This window comes from Bombina bombina, chromosome 6, assembly GCF_027579735.1.
Source record: "Bombina bombina isolate aBomBom1 chromosome 6, aBomBom1.pri, whole genome shotgun sequence".
Classification (NCBI taxonomy): Eukaryota; Metazoa; Chordata; class Amphibia; order Anura; family Bombinatoridae; genus Bombina; species Bombina bombina.
The window spans coordinates 775294513-775317985 of NC_069504.1; the positions used below are offsets into that span (position 1 = coordinate 775294513).

A 23473-nucleotide genomic window follows, 5' to 3' on the forward strand; every position below is an offset into this window, starting at 1 on the left:
GTAGAAGGAGATCATTGAATTCAAATAGGCAATACTCTGCTCACATCCCTCTGACATTCACTGCACGCTGAGAGGAAAACCGGGCTCCAACCTGCTGCGGAGCGCATATCAACGTAGAATCTAGCACAAACTTATTTCACCACCTCCATAGGAGGCAAAGTTTGTAAAACTGATTTGTGGGTGTGGTGAGGGGTGTATTTATAGGCATTTTGAGGTTTGGGAAACTTTGCCCCTCCTGGTAGGAATGTATATCCCATACGTCACTAGCTCATGGACTCTTGCTAATTACATGAAAGAAATTGCATGCTCTATCTGAATCACAAACGAAAAAAAATTGGATTCAGTGTCCCTTTAAAAGTGTAGGGGAACATAAACAAATCAAATATATCCTAACTGGATTCAAATAAAAGAAAGGCAGCACCCAAGGGTGAACGCCCAAGGAAAAAGGCAAGCCAACTGGACCAGCCGATTAGAGGCCCCATCCTCCCAAGCTCAGAAATAGAACAGATACTTAAAGGAAAAAAGACAGAGGATCCCTTGGCCCAGTAGGGCTGGAATCCTACAGCACCGCCAAAACATGCCGTAGTAGAAAACGCAGACATGCCAGTCTATAATGGAAGGCAAAATGATCCCCCGCCGGGTCAATGGACGCCCCCAGCTCCGGGGGTAAGGCCCCTGAAGCCTCAGAGGCCATCACTTCCCCAGAAGGTCTAACTGACTCAGGCGATCCCACGCCCAACGAACCCCGGTTAACAGAACACGGACAGCAACTTAAAAATACCACTCTAGGGAAATTTAAATGTGCTAACGCCATAGATACCATGCTGTAACCTCTGGAGGAAATAAGTCGCCTTCTGGAGAAGGAGTAATGGCCGTAGGGACACCTGCTTGCGTAGCAAAAGAAGGTTCTAGGGCACGCGCCTCGTAGGACATGGAATCCTCAGGGGATGATGGCTCAGCGCACTCTAAATTCCCTGATTCGGGGGAAGAGAGTACTCTAGAACGGCAATCGGCACATAACTGATGGGCATGGCTAACCCTGGCCATTTCATATTCATCTCAAGACGTATACACTGAATCAGAGATATCCGTCTCCAAAAAAATCAGAATCCTCCATAACTTGTAGATTGTAATTATGGACAAACACTAAAGGCACCTTACACCCCCCCCCCCCCAATGGCTGGGGCACTCACCACCTCCAATGAACCAGACAACAAACAGACTCCCTCTGTCGCCACTCGGTCAAGGTGCGGAAATGGAATACAACATGACCACACCCGGTCACAAGGTGCATCGTGTAAGCCAAAAAAAGACAGACAAAAAAAAAAAGTCCCTAGGACCGCGCAATCTGATGATATAAGGCCGTTATGTCTGAATAGCCATGAGCCCAAGTATCACTACACATCAGCAGATAAAATCACATAAAAATGATTAAAGTCCCCCCTGTTCAATAACCCCCGATTCCATTTAAGATAAAGGAGTCCCACTGGGGCCCTGGCTTCTTTCTTTAACATTACATTCATATATTGAAATAAAATGAAACAATCTTACCAGAATCTATGCTGTGGAACAGGAACAAGGCCCTTTAAGATAGATAGTAGCATCGCTTCTGACATGGACTTGAGTGAATAAAGGCAGGCAACGAAACTCGTCAACGCTGATTGCCCAGGAGCTGTTAATATGAGTCTGGATGGTTTCACAGAAGTACTTCCCCTGCATCTCCGGACTCTAACTTTCAACCATGCCCTCACTGAGAGGCTGACAGGATTACTTAAAACTCCAAACCCACTTCAAAGAGTACTACCCTCCATGAGAGACTATCTTCAATCTTTTGATACTTCTCTGCCAACCTCCTGAGATGAAAGGAAAAGAATGACTGGGGATGAGGGAAGTGGGGGAGGTATTTAACCCTTTGGCTGGGGTGTCTTTGCCTCCTCCTGGTGGCCAGGTTCTGAATTCCCAAAAGTAATGAATGCAGCTGTGGACTTTTCCCGTTTAAGAAGAAAAACAATTAAAGGGACATTAAACATAACACTATACGCTACATGATTTTGTACCCTCATATCGGAGAAGAATTTTGCTATTAATAATAGCTAATAGATAATAGCTTTATCTTGTCAAATTAGCATATTGTTTTATGTTTTTTTCTTTTTACCGATTTACCTGTCCCTCAAAATAAATTAACCTTTGCTAACAATATGCAGATATAGCATAAACCTGTGCTCTTATCTTTCCTTAAAGGGACAGGGTACAACAATTTTCATTTAACCACATGTAATATACACAACTATAAAAAATAATAGGCACAGATACTGATCTAAAAATCCTTTTAAAAAATGAATTGGAAGCTCCCATCTTAGCACTGTTAAACGGATTGCTGTAACACCCACTGAAAGTGGTTCTATAGCAAATTAAGCAAACACTCCCCCCTCCCCTGCATTTGAAAGACTCTTTGCACAAAACAGGAGCAAGCTGGAGTAGGTATACAACAGTATTCTTCTAAAACTTTGGGGCTTGTTAGGAGTCAGGAATCAAGCGCAATGTTATTTAAAATAAGCAAATAATAATCTACACATAAAAAAAAAGAAATCTGTATAGCTTTATAAATGGATCATCTATAAAACATGTATGCTAGGGATGCACCGATACCAGTATCGTGCCAATAACAAGTATTTGCATGAGTACTTGCACTCGTGCCAAATGCACCGATACTTAAAACCTGATACTCAATTCCTACCCATAAGCCATCTTGAGGCATTTTTCAAACTGCCTGTTCCCATTTCATTTTAAGCTGGAGTGGAGACTTAACTAAAAAATTGTTCACTTCTGTTCTGCCAATGCAAATTGCTGTTATTTGTATTATTGTATGCCAGAGCAGTGCTCCAAAAGCTGCTACCTTACAGCTGGAAGCCTACCTGGGAGAGATCACTGTACCTCGTTCAGACAAACCCCTAAAGTACTGGGCAGTTAATAAACAGATTAAATGGTCAAAAATATCTTTCTGACCCATTGCAGTAGTGTGAAAAGTGAAAGACCTTTCAGCTTAGCGTCAAACGTCCTTACTGATAGCAGAAACAGACTTATAGCTGAACATGCAGAGATGCTTCTGTTCCCTAATAATTGCCACTAACGTTTGAAAAATTATTCTAATTGCTAGATTGCCTGTTATACTGCTAGTTTTAACCTTGCACAAAAATGCTCAAAACATACTGTACTCTGAGGAACATCCTTAGCCAATGCTGGACTGGGAATAAAAAGCAGTCCTGGATAAATATGAAGATCAGCCCTATTTTCTGTTGAGTCAGTAGAATGCAAATGCCCCATTTTACTCAAGGGGGATTACTGTGATACTCCCTTCCCCAATATTATTTTCAGAATTAAATTATATTACTCTTGTATTAAGTACAAATGTCAGATTGATGAGTTATATAGGCACCCTACAACCCAATTGCATCAGGAATCACCCTGCAGCTGTTATTTATTGTTATTATTAATATATGTTATTGTAATATTTCAATTTATAAACATGTTCTGTGAACTTTGTGACAACAAGCACAACAAACTTATTATTTGAAAATGTCTTTTGAGATACAGTTCATAATTATAAAGAAGCAATCTTAAATCAGTCTGTATTGTGCTTGGTAAACGGTCATGACATTAAAAAAAAAAGTATCGGTAATTGGAATCTGTGAGTACAGGTAGCCGGGGTTAGGTTCCAGAAGAAAAGGTTGTAAATCGAAACCCAGTTTATAATGTAAGCCAATGGCAAGTGAGGGAGTTCGGTTCCAGGCCCCTCTCAAAATTGTCATAGGTAACACCTAATACATTATTTTTAAAGCTTTGAAATGAAGACTTTAAAGGGACAGTCTAACATTAAATGAAACTTTCATTATTCAGATAGAACTTTTAATTTTAATCACTTTCCAATTTACTTTTATCATCAAATTTGCTTTTTTCTCTTGGTATTCTTAGTTTAAACTAAACATAGGTAGGCTCATATGCTAATTTCTAAGCCTTTGAGGGCTGCCTCTTATCACAGGCTTTTTAAATCTCTTTTCAACACAAAGACAGAAAGTACATGTGGGATATATAGATAACACTGTTTAGGCACAGGGGGTTATTTAAGATTTAGCACAAAACGATGCAAAATTTAAGACCATAGATAATAAACCGTCACAGTCATGTGATCAGGGGGCTGTTAAAAGGTTCCTAGATACAAGGTAATCACAGAGGTAAAAAGTATATTAATATAACTGTTTGTTATGCAATACTGGGGAATGGGTAATAAAGGGATTATCTATCTTTCAAAACAATAACAATTTTATGGTAGACTGTCCCTTTAAATGCTAAACCGCATTAGACACAGAATATATAATTAAACTAAGTTAAATGAACAAAAACATTTGCTAAAACAGCATGATAAACCGAATAAAAAAAATCACACAACACAGACTTGATTTGCATTTTTTTGCAAACCGTTCTATGCATTCCAATCTGGACGGATTTATAGACATGAAGATCTTGTTCCTTTGAAAGCTGCTCTATAGCTCAGGTCTAGCTAGCTACACTGATTAATTTCAGCCTGCTTGTGTGCTTGGCTTGCATATCTTTGCTGCAACAAGCAGACCGCTCCACCTACTGGCTATTTTAATGAATGCACTGCTTCTCAATGCTTTTCAATAACAGTCACGACTGAAAAAAAAAAGTTTGTTAGTTATACTGAAACGGTACAAATTGAACCGTTGTAAACCGAGGGCCATCTGTACTTGTACTCGGTCTTAAAAAAATGTTATCGGTGCAACCCTAATTTATGCCAAGAAAAATGTATAATGTCCCTTTAAGGTGGTTTAGCACTGATTCAGCTTAGTTACTTAGTAATAATTCATTTAACAGATATTTAAACAAAACAGACATTTACATAAATACAAAATATTCACAACTAAACTATCTAGTATGCCCAGTGATATTCCAAAAAATGCTTTTCCGATCATGCTTGTTGATGCAAAACTGATAATCCCCAGGAATAAGTGGAACAAGTACAAATTTCAAATGTATTTACAGCAAAAGGAAAGCATAATTTCTAGTGGGAATATCACTCCTGGCCAGCAGGAGGCGGCAAAGAGCACTACAGCTGCTATATATGTCACTTCCCTTACCCATAATCCCCAGTCATTCGGCAGAAGGAAAAAATGGAAAAAGAACATAACACAAAAGTGTAGAGGTGCCTGAGGTTTTAGAAATAATAACTGTCTTAAATAAAGGGTGGGCCGCGGACTCACCATATCCAGAAATAAATACATTTATCAGGTAAGCATAAATTATGTTTTCTTTCCTAAGATATGGCGAGTCCACGGAATCATCAATTACTAGTGGGAATCAATACCCAAGCTAGAGGACACAGATGATAAGGGAGGGGACAAGACAGGTAGACCTAAACAGAAGGCACCACTGCCTGAAGAATCCTTCTTCCAAAAGAAGCCTCAGAAGAGGCAAAAGTATCAAATTTATAAAAAACTTTGAAAAAGTATGCAGAGAGGACCAAGTTGCAGCCTTGAAAATCTGTTCCACAGAAGCTTCATTTTTAAATACCCAGGAAGACGAAACAGCCCTTGTGGAATGAGCAGAGATTCTCCCAGGAGGTTGCTGTCCTGCAGTCTCATAGGCCAAACGAATAATACTCCTTAGCCAAAGAGAAAGAGATGTAGCCGTAGCTTTCTGACCCTTGCGCTTCCCAGAAAAACAAACAAAGCAGAAGACTGATGAAAGTCCTTAGTCGCCTGAAGATAAAATTTCAAAGCATGCACAACATCTAGGTTGTGCAACAAACGCTCCTTAGGAGGCGGAGGATTGGGACACAAAGAAGGAACCACAATCTTCTGATTAATATTCTTGTTTGAAACAACCTTAGGTAGGAAACCTAATTTAGTACGTAGAACCACCTTATCAGAATGAAAAATAAGATAAGGAGAATCAAACTGCAGAGCCAAGAGTCCGAAACTCTCCGATGAGCAAGAAATAGCAACAAGAAACAAACCTTCCAAGATAACATCTTAATATCTAAGGAATGCATAGGTTCAAAACGTAGCCCGCTGTAAAACTCTAAGAACAAGGTTAGACTCCAGGGAGGAGTAACGGACTTAAACACAGGCCTAATCCTAACCAAGGTCTGACAAAGTATTGCACATCTGGTGCATCCGCCAAACGCTTAATGCAATTAAAATAGACAACGCAGAAATCTGACCTTTCAGAGTACTAGCCGACAAACCCTTCTCCAGACCCTCTGGAGAAAAGACAAAATCCTAGGAATCCTGCTCTACTCCAAGAGTAGCCTCTGGGATTCACACCAATACAGATATTTACACCATATCTTATAGTAAACTCTTTCTTGTCCAGGCTTATGAATCATGGTCTCAATGACCAACTCTGAAAACCTCGCTTAGATAAAATTAAGCGTTCAATCTCCAAGCAGTTCAGCTTCAGAGAAACAAAATCTGGATGAGAAAAGGAAACCTTGAAGTAGAAGGTCCTTCCTCAGAGGGAGTCTCCATGGAGGAAGAGACAACATTTCCACTAGATCAGCATACCCAGATCCTGAAAGGCCACGCCGACATTATGAAAATCAGACGCCCCTCTCCTGCTTGATCCAAACAGATCTTTTGGCAGGAGAGTGAACTGAGGAAATATGTAAGCTAGACTGAAATTCCAAGGGACCGCCAGAGCATCTATCAAGAAAGCCTGTGGATCCCTTGACTTTTTTTTTTACTTTTTTTAAAAAATCTTTTAACAAAGGTATATAATACAGAACAAAAAACTTTCATAAAGGTTAATTTTAAATTTACCAAATCAAGAAAAACATACCCCCAGGCAACACTCTACACCTAAGTAGAATAACTGAGGTGCCCTACCTGTCCTACAACTCGCAGCAAACTGAGGAAAAAACTGATCCCGTTTACAATCCGATTCCAGAGAAGCAAAAACAGCAAGAAGCCTTCTAAACAGCAGAGCCATCTGAAATATGCGCAACTCACTCTACAGGAAGTGAAGAAAAGCGCCAAAAAAGCTCTGACATCAAAGAATCAGAACCTCCCTAAAAGGGGCGGTCCTACAGCTGACAAAAAAGTAATTAATTTTTTTAAACAACTTTCTTGAAAACAGGCTTAAAAATAAACAATAAAACCCCCAATAAAAGTACATCATCAGTTACTAAAAACGGATCCTCACTGAGCGATCAATAAAATAAATAACTCCTCACACTAACGGTGCCTGCAAAAACTGACATAAAAACCTACACCCTGACAGGAATAATAAAAAACGTCCCCCTGCAGCATTTCAGCTAAATAAGTGCAAAATTTTCCCTGCTTACATAGAAAAATAAAACTGGCACTTAACATTTATCTGTCCGGCAGGAGGACAGCTCACCTGGTTTGAGAGGATGCCATCCCTCACATAGACCTGTGGAAATACAGAAAGACTAAGTAAACTTACCCAGGCTATCTAAATAGGGCAGCAAAATGTTTTGGGAAAACGCAGTGAGGATTGTACCCCACAAGTTCCCAATTGCTTAAAAGCCACCACTGCCCTACTGAAGAGACTTGCATGGGCTAAGGCTAGACCCTTTAAAAAGATCAGAGCAAACTCACTCTGCTTTTAAAATAAAAAAAATCTTGATTGTAGATCAGACACCAAAACTTCACCTCCACCTGCACCGCTGGCAAAGGGAATGACTGGGGATTATGGGTAATGGGTACTAGTAATTGATGAATCCGTGGACTCACCATATCTTAGGAAAGAAATAAAATAAATAATAAATGTATTTAGCTATATTGTTTCCCTTTTAATAATGAACTTTATGAGTTGTTGAAATGTTGGGTTATGGTTCTTTAAAATACTCAAGTGACAAATAGCACTATAATCAGATGCCGTCGAATATACATATCAAAGCATTTATTGGTAAAAAAAACTAATCGATAAGCAATACATACTTCTCAGCTCATATAAAGCTGTTTCTTCAGGATAATATGTAAACAACATCAGCAACACCTCTTGTAACATGAGAGAGAGAGAGAAAGAGAGAGAAAGAGAGAGAGAGAAGGACAGAGAGAGAGAGAGAAAGAGAAGGAGAGAGAGAGAGAGAGAGAGAGAGAGAAGGACAGAGAGAGAGAGAGAGAGAGAAGGACAGAGAGAGAGAGAGAGAGAGAGAGAGAGAGAGAGAAAGAGAAAGAGAGAAAGAAAAGAAGAGGAGAGAGGAGAGAAGAGAGAGGAGAGAAGAGATGAGAGGAGAGAAGAGAGGAGAAGGGAGAGAGAAGAGAGAGAGGAGAAGGGAGAGAGAGGAGACAAGGGAGAGAGGGGAGAGAGAGGAGAGAAGGGAGAGAAGAGAGAAGGGAGAGAAGAGAGAAGGGAGACAAGAGAGAGAGGAGACAAGAGAGAGAGGAGACAAGGGAGAGAGGAGACAAGGGAGAGAGGAGACAAGGGAGAGAGGAGACAAGGGAGAGAGGAGACAAGGGAGAGAGGAGACAAGGGAGAGAGGAGACAAGGGAGAGAGGAGACAAGGGAGAGAGGAGACAAGGGAGAGAGGAGAGAAGGGAGAGAGGAGAGAAGGGAGAAGGGAGAGAGGAGAGAAGGGAGAGAGGAGAGAAGAGAGAGATCTGGACCTCACGCTCAATAGCCTGCATCCAATAGGTGCTAAACACATCTAAGCAGGAGTAAGCAAGATAAATATGTCCCCTAACACCTGTATTAAAATGGGCACTAAATGCATATAAAATACAAAAATAAAATGAAAACAATATTTAATCCTATTATAATAGAAAGAATATATCTAAATATTGCTATAGACCAAAAATAAAAAGTTGTGTACACTCAAAGTATACTTTATTACATGTTGATGCATTTGCATCACAACTTGTACCACCCCTTTAAAAATAAATTGTAAATACAGCTAATAAACATATTCCTTATAAAACTAAATGAACAACAGCTAGTGTATTTCTTGTAAGTATACATACAGTATATATATTTGTGCACATCACCATATAAAGCCAACAATTACAAACCTAGTGAAACAATGGTCCATGATGACCCAAAGTAATAATTAACCAAACAAAATACCATGTATTGCTATATACACTACATCCGATTCACCACCAATTAAAAGCGCTAAACACTACATACTAACACTAACCAATTATGAATTCTATAATAAAAAAAAAAAATCACTGCCATGTAGTACTCCAGACATGTGCATTGGACATACCCAAGTATGCTTCACAACAAAGAATACAATGAGGATAAAACAAGTTTGATAATAGACGTAAATTGGAAACATAAGTAATTGTTTGCGCTGTCTGAATCATGAAAGAAATAATTTTGGGTTCCGTGTCCTTTTAAGGGTAATTATTTACACAAACTCTTATCTGGTTGAAAAAAATTAAACATTACTCACACGTCACTCTGATGGGTGTATATTCTGTCAAATAGTGCTTCTGGTTGCCATCCATTTTACAGGCAGTCGACCCTAAATACAACAAACCAAACAAAAAGTAATTGTAAAAATCAAACTGCATTGTTTAGTGAAGAGAGTGACAGTGATGGGAAGCTCCAATATTAAAAATAGGGACATTCAAATGTGTCAAAATATTATTGGGAAGAATAAGAAAAACCGTAAGAAGCACAGAAATAGGTCCTAAAAAATATATACTATATAAATAAATGAATTCACATTTGAAAGTGTAACTATTAGTGAGTTCACATATAATCAAGAAATAAACTGGAGGAACTAACGAGGAAAAGTGGCTAAATATGAAACTAGGGATAATTGTGAAAAAAAAAAAAAAAACAGAGTTCAATGCATGCACATTTAAAACATTATTTGGTGTCATTAAAGTGAAGGTAAACTTTGATGAATGAAAGCCCGTTTAAAAAAAAAAAAAAATACTATTAAAAACAGGGGTGTGTCCAGGCTAAGGCTGAAGATGGCCGCAAAACAGAGCTCTGACAGATTAAATTACATTCCGCCATGTAATCAAAATACTTTGATGCCATCCAGCACAGAATTTTACTTCATCTGAAAGGGAATAGTTTGCTGGCAAAGGCAATACCTATATTGTGCAATCCAAGGTATGTGGAGATATCTTCCAACTCTCCTTCTCTAAATTCTTCTAACCTATTGCGATTTGTAACATAACTACTGCAATTTCTACAAGTTTGAACATGGAGTAAATACTTGTGGCTATGCAAGAGTGGATGGTTGATTTTGAACGTACAATGTACGCCAGATTCGTCCACCTTCTGTCCCATATGGAACTTACTCGCATCAAGATGGAGTTATCCGAGAACCAGAGAAGGGTGAACACAGAGCTCTCTAAGGTTGTGTGGCGATGCATTACCAACATGAGCCCACATGCTGTTGCAAAATCCACAGGGTCTGTGTGCAGCTAGGTGCTTGTGAGAGTCCCTTGCCTGCCTTGGTCCCTATCCGGGGAGATGTGGCCGGCTCTTTGGAGGGGGTCCAGGGTAGTGCACGAGCTGAGGTGATATCAAGGGAGGGTCTACATTCTAAGCTTGGGCTGTTGGCATTGGGACACTTTCTCTTGCATGACAAGGGATCTCTATTGCTGCATTATCTCTCAGAAGAAGATCGTTGGATTAAGTACTTTCTGCCCGTTGTCCGGTCCCGTTTGGAGGAGTCATCTCCTGGCTGATCACACGAATTTGGCATTACATGCATCTGCAAACCGTGCCTTCTGCTTTTGCTTCATTGCCATCGTCATCATAGATTTCCGGACTGGCATAGGGTAGTTGCACATAGCCCCTGGTTCCAGGATGCCAGTATAGATGGACATTGTGGGACTTTCTGACCTCTGCGGTGCTAGGTATGAGTGGTTTTCCATGGGACATGTGTATGAAGGACCTTGTTTACTAACGCACTTTTTGGTGTTTAATATAAGCACCACATCAGAACATTATGCCTGCTTACTAGACCTGAGAACATTTGAATGGGACTTAACATAATTCTCTCTGCCTTCACTCCCAACACTAACTTAAGTATTGCGTGTATGTACAGCTCTGATATACCTAACGCAGTTCCTATGTAGCCCTTATTTATATGTCTATATGTGTTAGTGTACGTGTTCTAGTTTGTTTTTACCATAGTAGGGGTTATTACTCTGATTATGTTAGAGAATACATAATAACTGTGTTTTCATGTGTCTACGCAATAAGGTCCAGAGATCCTTAGGTCCTTCTTATTTACTGTTATTTACTGTGTGACATTCGCCAGAACATGTAATGAACCCACTATAACTCACTTAGGCTTATTTCTAGTAGAGACATGCATAACTCTTTAACACTAAGGTTCTGATATGCTTTTGCAAATATGTATATGTTCTTAATCCTTCCTGGGGAGACATGTACCCATGTTATTTACACATAGAAGTCTGAGGGTGACCCTATCCTCTTAATTATATTTCTAATATAGAATTCTCTCCGTCAGGGGCATTTGTGAAATATATCATTTATTATAGCAATATTTAAATCAGTCTAGGCCCAAGTGAGACACAATTTACCTACTATTATAGCCCTATAATTGTCTCAGTGGTCGAATTCTATAGTCTGTAAAAACTTTTAATTTGTTGGTTTGTTATTCTACTCTAAAAGTCCAAAAGCAGCTTTATAATATAACTACCTTATGCCTGAACATATATATTATATATATCTTATTTTCCTTGCAAGCCAGCAGGCATTAAGGGGTTCTAATTACTTATTTCTATTTCTGTATAGTGATAAGGGTCCAGGGACCAACAGTTCTTACATATTAGCTGTGTGCCATTCGCTAGCCCGTGTTATAAGCTTATTACTACTTAGTTAAGCAAACTTCTGGTAGATGTATGCACACTATCACTAACATGACTGTTCTGCTTCTGCAATTATTTATAATATTTATTTTATTCAGCAGCTGGCATATAAAGTTTTAACTACTTATTTGTGCTGGGATATGCGCTTAACAATCTAGGGCTCAAGGTTTTAACCCCCCCATACTTTGATTTTTTACGGTTACGGGTGACTACAACCCCCCGTAACAGAGGCGTAACTAGAAACCACAGGGCCCAGGTGCAAGAATCTAAGCCCCCCCCCCCCCCAAAAAAAAGTGAATTTGATACTTTTTTTTTTTTTACATTTAACACAGAAAAAAATGAGAATCAGATTACATGTCTGCCAAAGGAGGTACCCTGTGCCCACAGTCTGTGAGGTGGTCTGACCCCCTATTACTGTATATAGTGACACTGTTTAACCCACCAGTACTGTATATAGTGAGTTAGTGACACAGTCTGTAATCTGTCGGTGAGATAGCTGGCCTGACCCTACCCGTCCCAGTACTTTATAAAGTGACCACAGTAGTCTGTGACATGGTCCATCCCCCCGTACTGTATATAGTGGCACTGTATAGACTGACACTCTTCCCCCCCCTCCCCCCCCCCATGCTGTAGTAACAAGGTCTGTAATTTGCTGGTTCCACAAACATACACACATACATGCATAAATACACACAGCGTCACATACATACATAAACACACAAACATAAACACCAATGAGTAAAACAGAAACACCAACCCCTGTAGTCAGAGACACTAGTGAAGCAGAATGTCACACTCACATGATATCAGTGCAGACAGTGGCAGGTCAACGTATTTTATTGTAGTAAAAAAAAAAAAAAAAAAAAAAAAAAAAAAGTTTTTTAGTTAAGTTGTGCCCCCACCCTTGGGGGGCCAGTCGCAATTGAGACCTCTGCACCCCCTGTAGTTTCGCCCCTGCAAAAGACCCAGGTAAAAGACACAATTTACCTACTATTATAGTCCTATAATTGTCTCATAGTGGTCGAATTCTATAGTCTGTAAAAACTTTTAATTTGTTAGTTTGTTATTCTACTCTAAAAGTCCAAAAGCAGCTTTATAATATAACCACCTTATGCCTGAACATATATATATATATATATATATATATATATATATATATATATATATCATTTTCCTTGCAAGCCAGCAGGCATTATGGGGTTCTAATTACTTAGTTCTATTTCTGTATAGTGATAAGGGTCCAGGGACCAACAGTTCTTACATATTAGCTGTGTGCCATTCGCTAGCCCGCGTTATAAGCTTATTACTACTTAGTTAAGCAAACTTCTGGTAGATGTATGCACACTATTTAGGAGGTACCCTGTGCCCACAGTCTGTGAGATGGTCTGACCCCCTATTACTGTATATAGTGACACTGTTTAACCCACCAGTACTGTATATAGTGAGTTGGTGACAGTCTGTAATCTGTCGGTGAGATGGCTGGCCTGACCCTACCCGCCCCAGTACTTTATAAAGTGACTACAGTAGTCTGTGACATGGTAAAGCCCCCTGTACTGTATATAGTGGTACTGTATAGACTGACACTATTTCCCCCCCCCCCGTCCCCCCCATGCTGTAGTAACAAGGTCTGTAATTTGCTGGTTCCACAAACATACACACACACATACATACATACATACATGCATAAACACAGTGTCACATACATATATACATACATACATACACACACACTCACACACAAACACCAATGGGTAAAACAGAAACACTAACCCCTGTAGTCAGAGACACTAGTGAAGCATAATGTCACACTCACATGATATCAGTGCAGACAGTGGCAGGTCAACATTTTTATTGCGACCTCTGCACCCCCTGTAGTTTCACCCCTGCTCTGTAATTTAAACAGAGTTAGGCAGTCAGAGTTAGGCACATGCCCTGGGTATGAGATAACACTGTATAATTTTTTGAGAAAACACAAATATGTGAATTATTAGAGAGATATATTACATATAACAGTTTTTCTGTTCCATAAAATTATACCTTCTTGGAGGGTCTAAAAGTGGCTGAATATTAATAGAACAATTTGGGGTTTTATGTCCCTTTAAGGGTGAACTTTATATATCTTCCATGTAACAGATCAGGAAAGACCCTAAATGCTTTATAAGCTTATTCCTTATTCTGCGGTCAATTACCCTCCTATAGTTGTCATGATATTTTTTTAAGGTCCAAAAGCGGCCTTAGTTGTCCACAGAGGTGAATGTTTCAGTGAAGGTTATTTTACAATTATTATATTCCTAGAACCGAGTTATGAGCAGAAAGTATAAAGCTTAATAGGTTTCTTTAAGTTTTCCTAATATGTTATCTACTATGAAAGTGTTTTCAAAGTTTGTAGAGGTCCAAAATGGATCTATATAATCTAAAAGTGTTATTTACTGTGATAACATTCGCAGTGACCTTTACATATGAAGACATTTTCTAAGCCTCCCAACACTCTGAGGGGCGATTAAGATCCAGGTGACTAATAGTATTTCTTCTGTGTTGGGAATAACTGGCTTAGGTTCTGATGTCTATGTTGCGGACACACAAAGACCTACTTTTTTCCTTTCAGAGTCATACGTAAGCTAGGTTTTAAGATTAACGCTTGTTAAGTTATTTTTTGTCCATGTTAAAATGTTTATATATAAAGAGAGGTGCTGCTCATGGCCTATTGTACTTCCTATTGTTTAGGACCTCGTATTGCTTATGGTCTCTAGGGCATGCCTATGTATTATACGCACGAGACTTGATATATGTATATAGGCGTGCTGCCATGACAGTATAAGATGTTTATGAATGCCATTGCTACCTCAATAAAAATTATTTTGAAAAAAAAAACAAAAGACAAAAAAAAAACAGGGGCACTTTCATTCATCAAAGTTTAGAAAGCAGCCGTTTTGTTTACAAACTTACATTTATTCTTTTCACAGCCAGAGCAGCTTCCCTCACCAGGAGATCCTGTCTTCTTACGTCAGCAATGACTAATCCGGCTTCCTCCAATCACTGCATGGCCTCAGGCAATGACTTCCCGAGGGGGAAAGTCATGATTGGAGGAAGCCGGATTAGTCATTGATGACGTGTGAAGAGAGGATCTCCATGTGGGGGAAGCTGCTTCAGCTGTGAAAAGAATAAATGTAAGTTTGTAAACAAAACGGCTGCTTTCTAAACTTTGATGAATGAAAGTGCCCCTGTTTTTAATAGTATTTTTAAAAAACGGGCTTTCATTCATCAAAGTTTACCTTCACTTTAAGTAGTATTTTCTTGAGTAAAATACTAGGTCATCAAAAGATAGAGTTTATATTATCACTATTATTTATTTGCAGAGCAGTGACAGAGTAATATAGAAACAGAATTTACAAATCACTTACATTAGTTGTTTTCTTGTAATAGTCAATGTGGTGGATATCACGAGCAAGGCCAAAATCAGCTATCTTCATCACGTTATCTTCTGTTACTAATACATTTCTTGCTGCAAGATCCCTGTGAATACACTAAAGGAAAATGATAAATAATATTTTTATTTGATATATAAAACATGTATGTATGACAAGTGTATGCTAAGCAAACTCATAAGACTCTTGATATACTGTGCTGCCTCGCAAATACTAAATAGTCTAACATTTAAAAGCAGAACTCTAAAAAACAGAATTTATGCTTACCTGATAAATTTCTTTCTCCTACGGTGTGTCCGGTCCACGGCTTCATCCTTACTTGTGGGAATATTCTCTTCCCCAACAGGAAATGGCAAAGAGAGCACAGCAAAAGCTGCCCATATTAGCCCCCCCTCTGGCTCCGCCTTCCAGTCATTCGACCGACGGTTAGGAGAAAAAGGAGAAACCATAGGGTGCCGTGGTGACTGTAGTGTATAGAAAGAAAAAAATTTGAAACCTGACTAAAAGCCAGGGCGGGCCGTGGACCGGACACACCGTAGGAGAAAGAAATTTATCAGGTAAGCATAAATTCTGTTTTCTCCTACATTGGTGTGTCCGGTCCACGGCTTCATCCTTACTTGTGGGAACCAATACAAAGCTTTAGGACACGGATGAAGGGAGGGAACAAGTCAGGTTACCTAAACGGAAGGCACCACGGCTTGCAAAACCTTTCTCCCAAAAATAGCCTCAGAAGAAGCATAAGTATCGAATTTGTAAAATTTGGCAAAAGTGTGCAGAGAAGACCAAGTCGCTGCCTTACATATCTGATCAACAGAAGCCTCGTTCTTGAAGGCCCATGTGGAAGCCACAGCTCTAGTAGAGTGAGCTGTAATTCGTTCAGGAGGCTGCCGTCCGGCAGTCTCATAAGCCAATCGGATGATGCTCTTCAGCCAAAATGAAAGAGAGGTAGCAATAGCTTTCTGTCCTCTCCTCTTACCAGAATAAACGACAAATAAAGATGAAGTCTGTCTGAAATCCTTTGTTGCATCTAAATAGAATTTTAAAGCACGGACCACATCTAAATTGTGTAACAAACGTTCCTTCTTCGAAACTGGATTCGGACACAGAGAAGGAACAACTATTTCCTGGTTAATATTCCTGTTGGAAACCACTTTTGGAAGAAAACCAGGTTTGGTACGCAAAACAACCTTATCTGCATGGAATACCAGATAGGGTGGATCACACTGCAAAGCAGACAATTCAGAAACTCTTCTAGCAGAAGAAATAGCAACCAAAAACAGAACTTTCCAAGATAGTAACTTAATATCTATGGAATGTAGAGGTTCAAACGGAACCCCTTGAAGAACTGAAAGAAATAAATTTAGACTCCATGGAGGAGTCATGGGTCTGTAAACAGGCTTGATTCTGACTAAGGCCTGTACAAAAGCTTGTACATCTGGCACAGCTGCCAGGCGTTTGTGTAACAAAACAGACAAAGCAGATATTTGTCCTTTTAGAGAACTCACTGACAACCCTTTATCCAAGCCCTCTTGGAGAAAGGAAAGAATCTTAGGAATTTTAATTTTACTCCAAGAGAATCCCTTGGATTCACACCAACAGATATATTTTTTCCATATTTTATGGTAAATTTTCCTAGTCACAGGTTTTCTGGCTTGGACCAGAGTATCTATAACTGAATCTGAAAACCCACGCTTAGATAAAATCAAGCGTTCAATTTCCAAGCAGTCAGCTGCAGAGAGACTATATTTGGATGTTCGAATGGACCTTGTACTAGAAGATCCTGTCTCAAAGGTAGCTTCCATGGTGGAGCCGATGACATATTCACCAGGTCTGCATACCAAGTCCTGCGTGGCCACGCAGGAGCTATCAGAATCACCGCGGCCTTCTCCTGTTTGATCCTGGCTACGAGCCTGGGAAGGAGAGGAAACGGTGGAAACACATAAGCTAGGTTGAACGACCAAGGCGCCACTAATGCATCCACCAGTGTCGCCTTGGGATCCCTGGATCTGGACCCGTAGCGAGGAACCTTGAAGTTCTGACGAGACGCCATCAGATCCATGTCTGGAATGCCCCATAATTGGGTTAACTGGGCAAAGACCTCCGAGTGGAGTTCCCACTCCCCCGGATGGAAAGTCTGGCGACTCAAATAATCCGCCTCCCAGTTGTCTACTCCTGGGATGTGAATTGCAGATAGATGGCAGGAGTGATCCTCCGCCCATTTGATGATCTTGGATACCTCTCTCATCGCCAAGGAACTCTTTGTTCCTCCCTGATAATTGATGTAAGCTACAGTCGTCATGTTGTCCGACTGAAATCTTATGAACCCGGCCTTCGCTAGTTGAGGCCAAGCCCGGAGCGCATTGAATATCGCTCTCAGTTCCAGAATGTTTATCGGGAAAAGAGACTCTTCCCGAGACCATAGACCCTGAGCTTTCAGGGAGTTCCAGACCGCGCCCCAGCCTAATAGACTGGTGTCGGTCGTGACAATGACCCACTCTGGTCTGCGGAAACTCATTCCCTGAGACAGGTGATCCTGAGTCAACCACCAACGGAGTGAGTCTCTGGTAAACTGGTCTACTTGAATCTGGGGAGACAAGTCTGCATAATCCCCATTTCACTGTTTGAGCATGCACAGTTGCAATGGTCTTAGATGAATTCGAGCAAAAGGAACCACGTCCATTGCTGCAACCATTAGACCTATTACTTCCACGCACTGAGCTATGGAAGTCTGAGGAATAGATTGACAAGCATTTAGAAGCTTTAATTTTCTGACCTCTGTCAGAAAGATCTTCATTTCTACAGAATCTATTATTGTTCCCAGAAAAGGAACTCTTGTAGACGGGGACAGGGAACTCTTTTCCATGTTCACCTTCCACCCGTGAGACCTGAGAAAAGCTAATACAATGTCTGTATGAGCCCTTGATCTGGAAAGGGACGACGCTTGGATTAGGATGTCGTCTAGGTAAGGTGCCACTGCAATGCCCCTCGGTCTTAGAACCGCTAGAAGAGACCCTAGCACCTTTGTGAAAATTCTGGGAGCAGTGGCTAAACCAAATGGAAGAGCCACGAACTGGTAATGTTTGTCCAGAAAGGCGAACCTTAGGAACTGATGATGATCTTTGTGGATAGGGATATGTAGGTATGCATCCTTTAAATCCACGGTAGTCATGTATTGACCCTCCTGGATTGTTGGTAAAATCGTTGGAATGGTTTCCATTTTGAACGATGGAACTCTGAGGAATTTGTTTAGAATTTTTATATCCAGAATTGGTCTGAAAGTTCCCTCTTTTTTGGGAACTACAAACAGGTTTGAGTAAAACCCCTGACCTTGTTCCACTGTTGGAACTGGGTGTATCACTCCCATCTTTAATAGATTTCCTACGCAATGTAAGAATGCCTGTCTCTTTATCTGGTCTGAAGATAAGCGAGACATATGGAACCTTCCCCTTGGAGGAAGTTCCTTGAATTCTAGAAGATAACCCTGAGAGACTATTTCTAGTGCCCAGGGATCCTGAACATCTCTTGCCCAAGCCTGAGCATAGAGAGAAAGTCTGCCCCCTACTAGATCCGGTCCCGGATCGGGGGCTACCCCTTCATGCTGTCTTGGTAGCAGCAGCAGGCTTCTTGGCCTGTTTACCCTTGTTCCAGCCTTGCCTAGAGGTTGCAGAGTTAGGAGACAGTCTGTACCTGAAGTTGCGAAAGGAACGAAAATTAGATTTGTTCTTAGCCTTGAAAGGCCTATCCTGTGGGAGGTCATGGCCCTTTCCCCCAGTGATGTCTGAAATAATCTCCTTCAATTCTGGCCCAAAAAGGGTCTCACCTTTAAAAGGAATATTAAGCAATTTTGTCTTGGATGACACATCCGCCGACCAGGATTTTAGCCAAAGCGCTCTGCGCGCCACAATTGCAAAACCTGAATTTTTCGCCGCTAATTTCGCCAATTGCAAAGCGGCATCTAAAATAAAGGAATTAGCCAACTTTAGTGCGTAAATTTTGTCCATGACTTCCTCGTATGGAGTCTCCTTATTGAGCGAATTTTCTAGTTCCTCGAACCAAAAAGACGCTGCCGTGGTGACAGGAATAATGCATGAAATTGGCTGAAGAAGGAAACCTTGCTGAACAAATATCTTTTTAAGCAATCCTTCCAATTTTTTATCCATATGATCTTTGAAAGCACAACTGTCCTCAATGGGAATAGTCGTGCGCTTGGCCAACGTAGAAACTGCTCCTTCAACCTTAGGGACTGTTTGCCATGCGTCCCTTCTGGGGTCGACAATGGGGAACATTTTCTTAAATATAGGAGGTGGGACAAAAGGTATACCTGGCTTCTCCCACTCCTTGTTCACTATGTCCGCCACCCTCTTGGGTATCGGAAAGGCATCAGCGTGCACAGAGACCTCAAGGAATTTGTCCATTTTGCACAATTTATCTGGAATTACCAAAGAGTCGCAATCGTCAAGAGTACTTAGCACCTCCTTAAGCAGGGCGCGGAGATGTTCTAACTTAAATTTAAACGTCACGATATCAGGTTCTGCCTGCTGAGAAACTTTTCCTGAATCCGAAATTTCTCCCTCAGACAGCCCCTCCCTCACTGCCAATTCAGACTGGTGTGAGGGTATTACAGATAAACTATCATCAGCGCCCACTTGCTCATCCTCTGTATTCAAAACTGAGCAATCACGCTTTCTGGGAAGTGTTGGCAGCTTGGATAAAAGATTTGCTATAGAATTATCCATTACTGCAGTTAATTGTTGCATAGTAACAAGCATTGGCGCGCTAGATGTACTAGGTGTCGCCTGCGCGGGCATAACTGGTGTTGACACAGAAGGAGAGGATGATGAACTATCCCCACTACCTTCATTTGAAGAATCCTCTTGGGCAACCTTAATAAATGTGACATTACTGTCCTTACTTTGTTTGGACGCCATGGCACAATTTTCACATACATTTAAAGGGGGAATCACCTTGGCCTCCATACACACAGAACATAATCTATCTGAAGGTACAGACATGTTAGACAGACTTAGTCAGGCTTTTAATGCAAAAAAAACGTTTTTAAACAAAACCGTTACTGTCTCTTTAAATAATAAACAGAGTACACTTTATTTCTGAATGTTTGAAAAACTATGGAGGAATTATCCGATCTTTACGAAATTTGCACCCTAGTGTCTTAATGCTTTGAAAGTATTGCACATCAAATTTCAAGTCTTTAACCCCTTAAATGAGCAAACCGGAGCTAATTGTTCAATTTAGCAGTTTAAAACCCACTACAGTCCCTGCCACAGCCTTTTGCTGCGGCTTTACCTTCCTTGGGGGTTATTCACCACAGAAACAAGCCTCTTAGAATCGTTTTTGTGGCCACAGGACCCTCTCACATGAAGCTGCATGCACTGCTTCCAGAAGTAACTGCGCAATTAAGGCGCGAAAATGAGGCTTCCTCCCTCTGCATACCAGAGTGAAGGGGCCTTCCTGACTAGATTAGGTGTCTAACACACTGCCAGGCATAATAAAACGTTCCCAAAAGTGTTTCCAAGTCTCAAAACACTCCAAAAATCATATAAATATTATATAAATCAATCGATTTAGCCCACAAAAGTGTCAACCAGTATATAGCCCATTTATAAGCCTTCATTCTGTTATGAGTCTAAGAAAATGGCTTACCGATCCCAAAAGGGAAATGACAGTCTTCTAGCATTACTATGTCTTGTTAGAAAAGAGACTAGTCATACCTGGAGCAGAAAAGTCTGCAAACTGTTCCCCCCAACTGAAGTTCTTTGGTTTCAACAGTCCTGCGTGGGAACAGCAATGGATTTTAGTTACTGTTGCTAAAATCATACTCCTCTTTTAACAGAACTCTTCATCACTTTCTGCTGTAGAGTAAATAGTACAAACCGGCACTATTTTAAAATAAACTCTTGATAGAAGAAATAAAACTACAACTAACACCACATACTCTTTACCATCCCCGTGGAGATGCTACTTGTTCAGAGCGGCAAATAGAATGACTGGTGGGCGGAGCCAGAGGGGGGGCTATATGGGCAGCTTTTGCTGTGCTCTCTTTGCCATTTCCTGTTGGGGAAGAGAATATTCCCACAAGTAAGGATGACACCTACAAATCTGCAACATTTAGTGTATTTTTTAGAACAAGAAGCAGTCTATATTTACACATTTAAAAATTAAGACCACACACACATATATATATAAAAATATACACACACATACACACACACACATATATATATATATATATATATATATGCGCACACACACACATATATATGCACACACACATATATATATATATGCACACACACACATATATATATGCACACACACACACACATATATATATATGCACACACACACACACACATATATATGCACACACACATATATATATATGCACACACACATATATATATATATGCACACACACATATATATATATATATGCACACACACATATATATATATGCACACACACACATATATATATATGCACACACACACATATATATATATGCACACACACACATATATATATATGCACACACACACATATATATATATGCACACACACACACATATATATATATGCACACACACACATATATATATATGCACACACACACATATATATATATGCACACACACACATATATATATATGCACACACACACATATATATATATGCACACACACACATATATATATATATGCACACACACATATATATATATATGCACACACACATATATATATATGCACACACACATATATATATATATATATATATGCACACACACACACATATATATATATATATATATATATATACATATATATATATATATATATACATACATACACACACACACACATATATATATATATATATATATATATATATATATATAGCAAGTAGGAATAAACGGAATGCAGACGACTTTGTTCCAAAATCCAATACTTTATTTATTGCAATATAAAATCATCCATGTTTACACGATCAAAAGGATAAATCACACAAATCCAGCATAAGCTTGAGGGAAAACTGCTGCTGACATGTTTCGCCACTCACGGCGTAATCATAGCTACAGATAAAATCCCAGCATACCTATTGAAGGCAGCTGGAAAGACCCAATAGGTTAAAACTTAATTAACAAGAAATGCTGGCAAAGGTATTTAACCCTATGTTCACTGGAAACTTTTAAAACATTTTAAGGATGCAATCCCTGTATAATGTAATAAGGGACTTCTTATCCACAAAAATATAATAGAGTAAATTACATGTAACTAACCTCAGTGTATTTGGAAGTTATTAAATAATGTATATATATGCAAAACTTGGTGGTATTTAAATTAAATATAAAGATGTATTTAATCCTTAGTCTTCAGTGAACATAAATAAAGCTGAGGCCCTTTATTGTGCAATAATAACAGTTTCTTGTCCACATATGTTGAATGCATTAAATCATGTTAAATAAACTTTAACAGTTATATAAAAGTCTTTTAGACCTTTACAAATTTACACAAAAATTTGTGATATCCAAACTAATGAGGACAAGTAAATAAAACGTTATTACTTTTTTTTTTAGTATTTATGAGACAGAGCTGAAAACAAGGTTAAAGGGCCACTGTAAGTAAATATTTTCTATGCCTGTTACTAACTAACTACCCCAAATACGCTTTTTATCAATAGCATTTCATTAACATATCTCTACCGTATATCAGAAATCTTGTCTGCAAATGTAATTGTTTTCCAAACCCACTCCGTGGGTATCCTTTGCTCTGTACCAATCCGTTTACAATACCTAGGTTTCAAAATGGCGCTTTAAACACAAAGTTATTGGTTTAAGTATTTTGAACATGCAGTGCTGAAAATAGTGGGCAGGATAACGTGATATCATCGGCGAATAAAAGATATAACTTTTAGAACGTTATGAAACTTCATTTTGGAGAAAATATAGGTCAGTAGGTTTTAATTAATGTTTATTAACTTTAATATGTTAGTTGTTTAGCTTAAAAATTATAACAGAAAGTAATCCTTTAATAATACTGACTGTGCTTGGTAATGCATTAGATTATATTACACATTAATTATGACAAACTGGGAACATCACATGTATGAAAATACACAAATGTTATTATAGGAGATGTAAAGATCTCAAATGTATCAACATATAACTGATGCATTCT

The 23473-nt window shown here is 39.4% G+C and overlaps 1 protein-coding gene across 1 annotated transcript in view; it reads right to left on the reverse strand.

The window, feature by feature from the left end:
* Positions 1–23473, reverse strand: part of FGFR1 (fibroblast growth factor receptor 1) — a gene marked incomplete in the record, with an annotated part of 409849 nt that overhangs the window by 36010 nt on the left and 350366 nt on the right. The window contains 3 exon segments of the mRNA XM_053718078.1: positions 9443–9486; positions 9488–9514; positions 15254–15376. Of these exon segments, the coding sequence (XP_053574053.1) occupies positions 9443–9486; positions 9488–9514; positions 15254–15376 (194 nt within the window).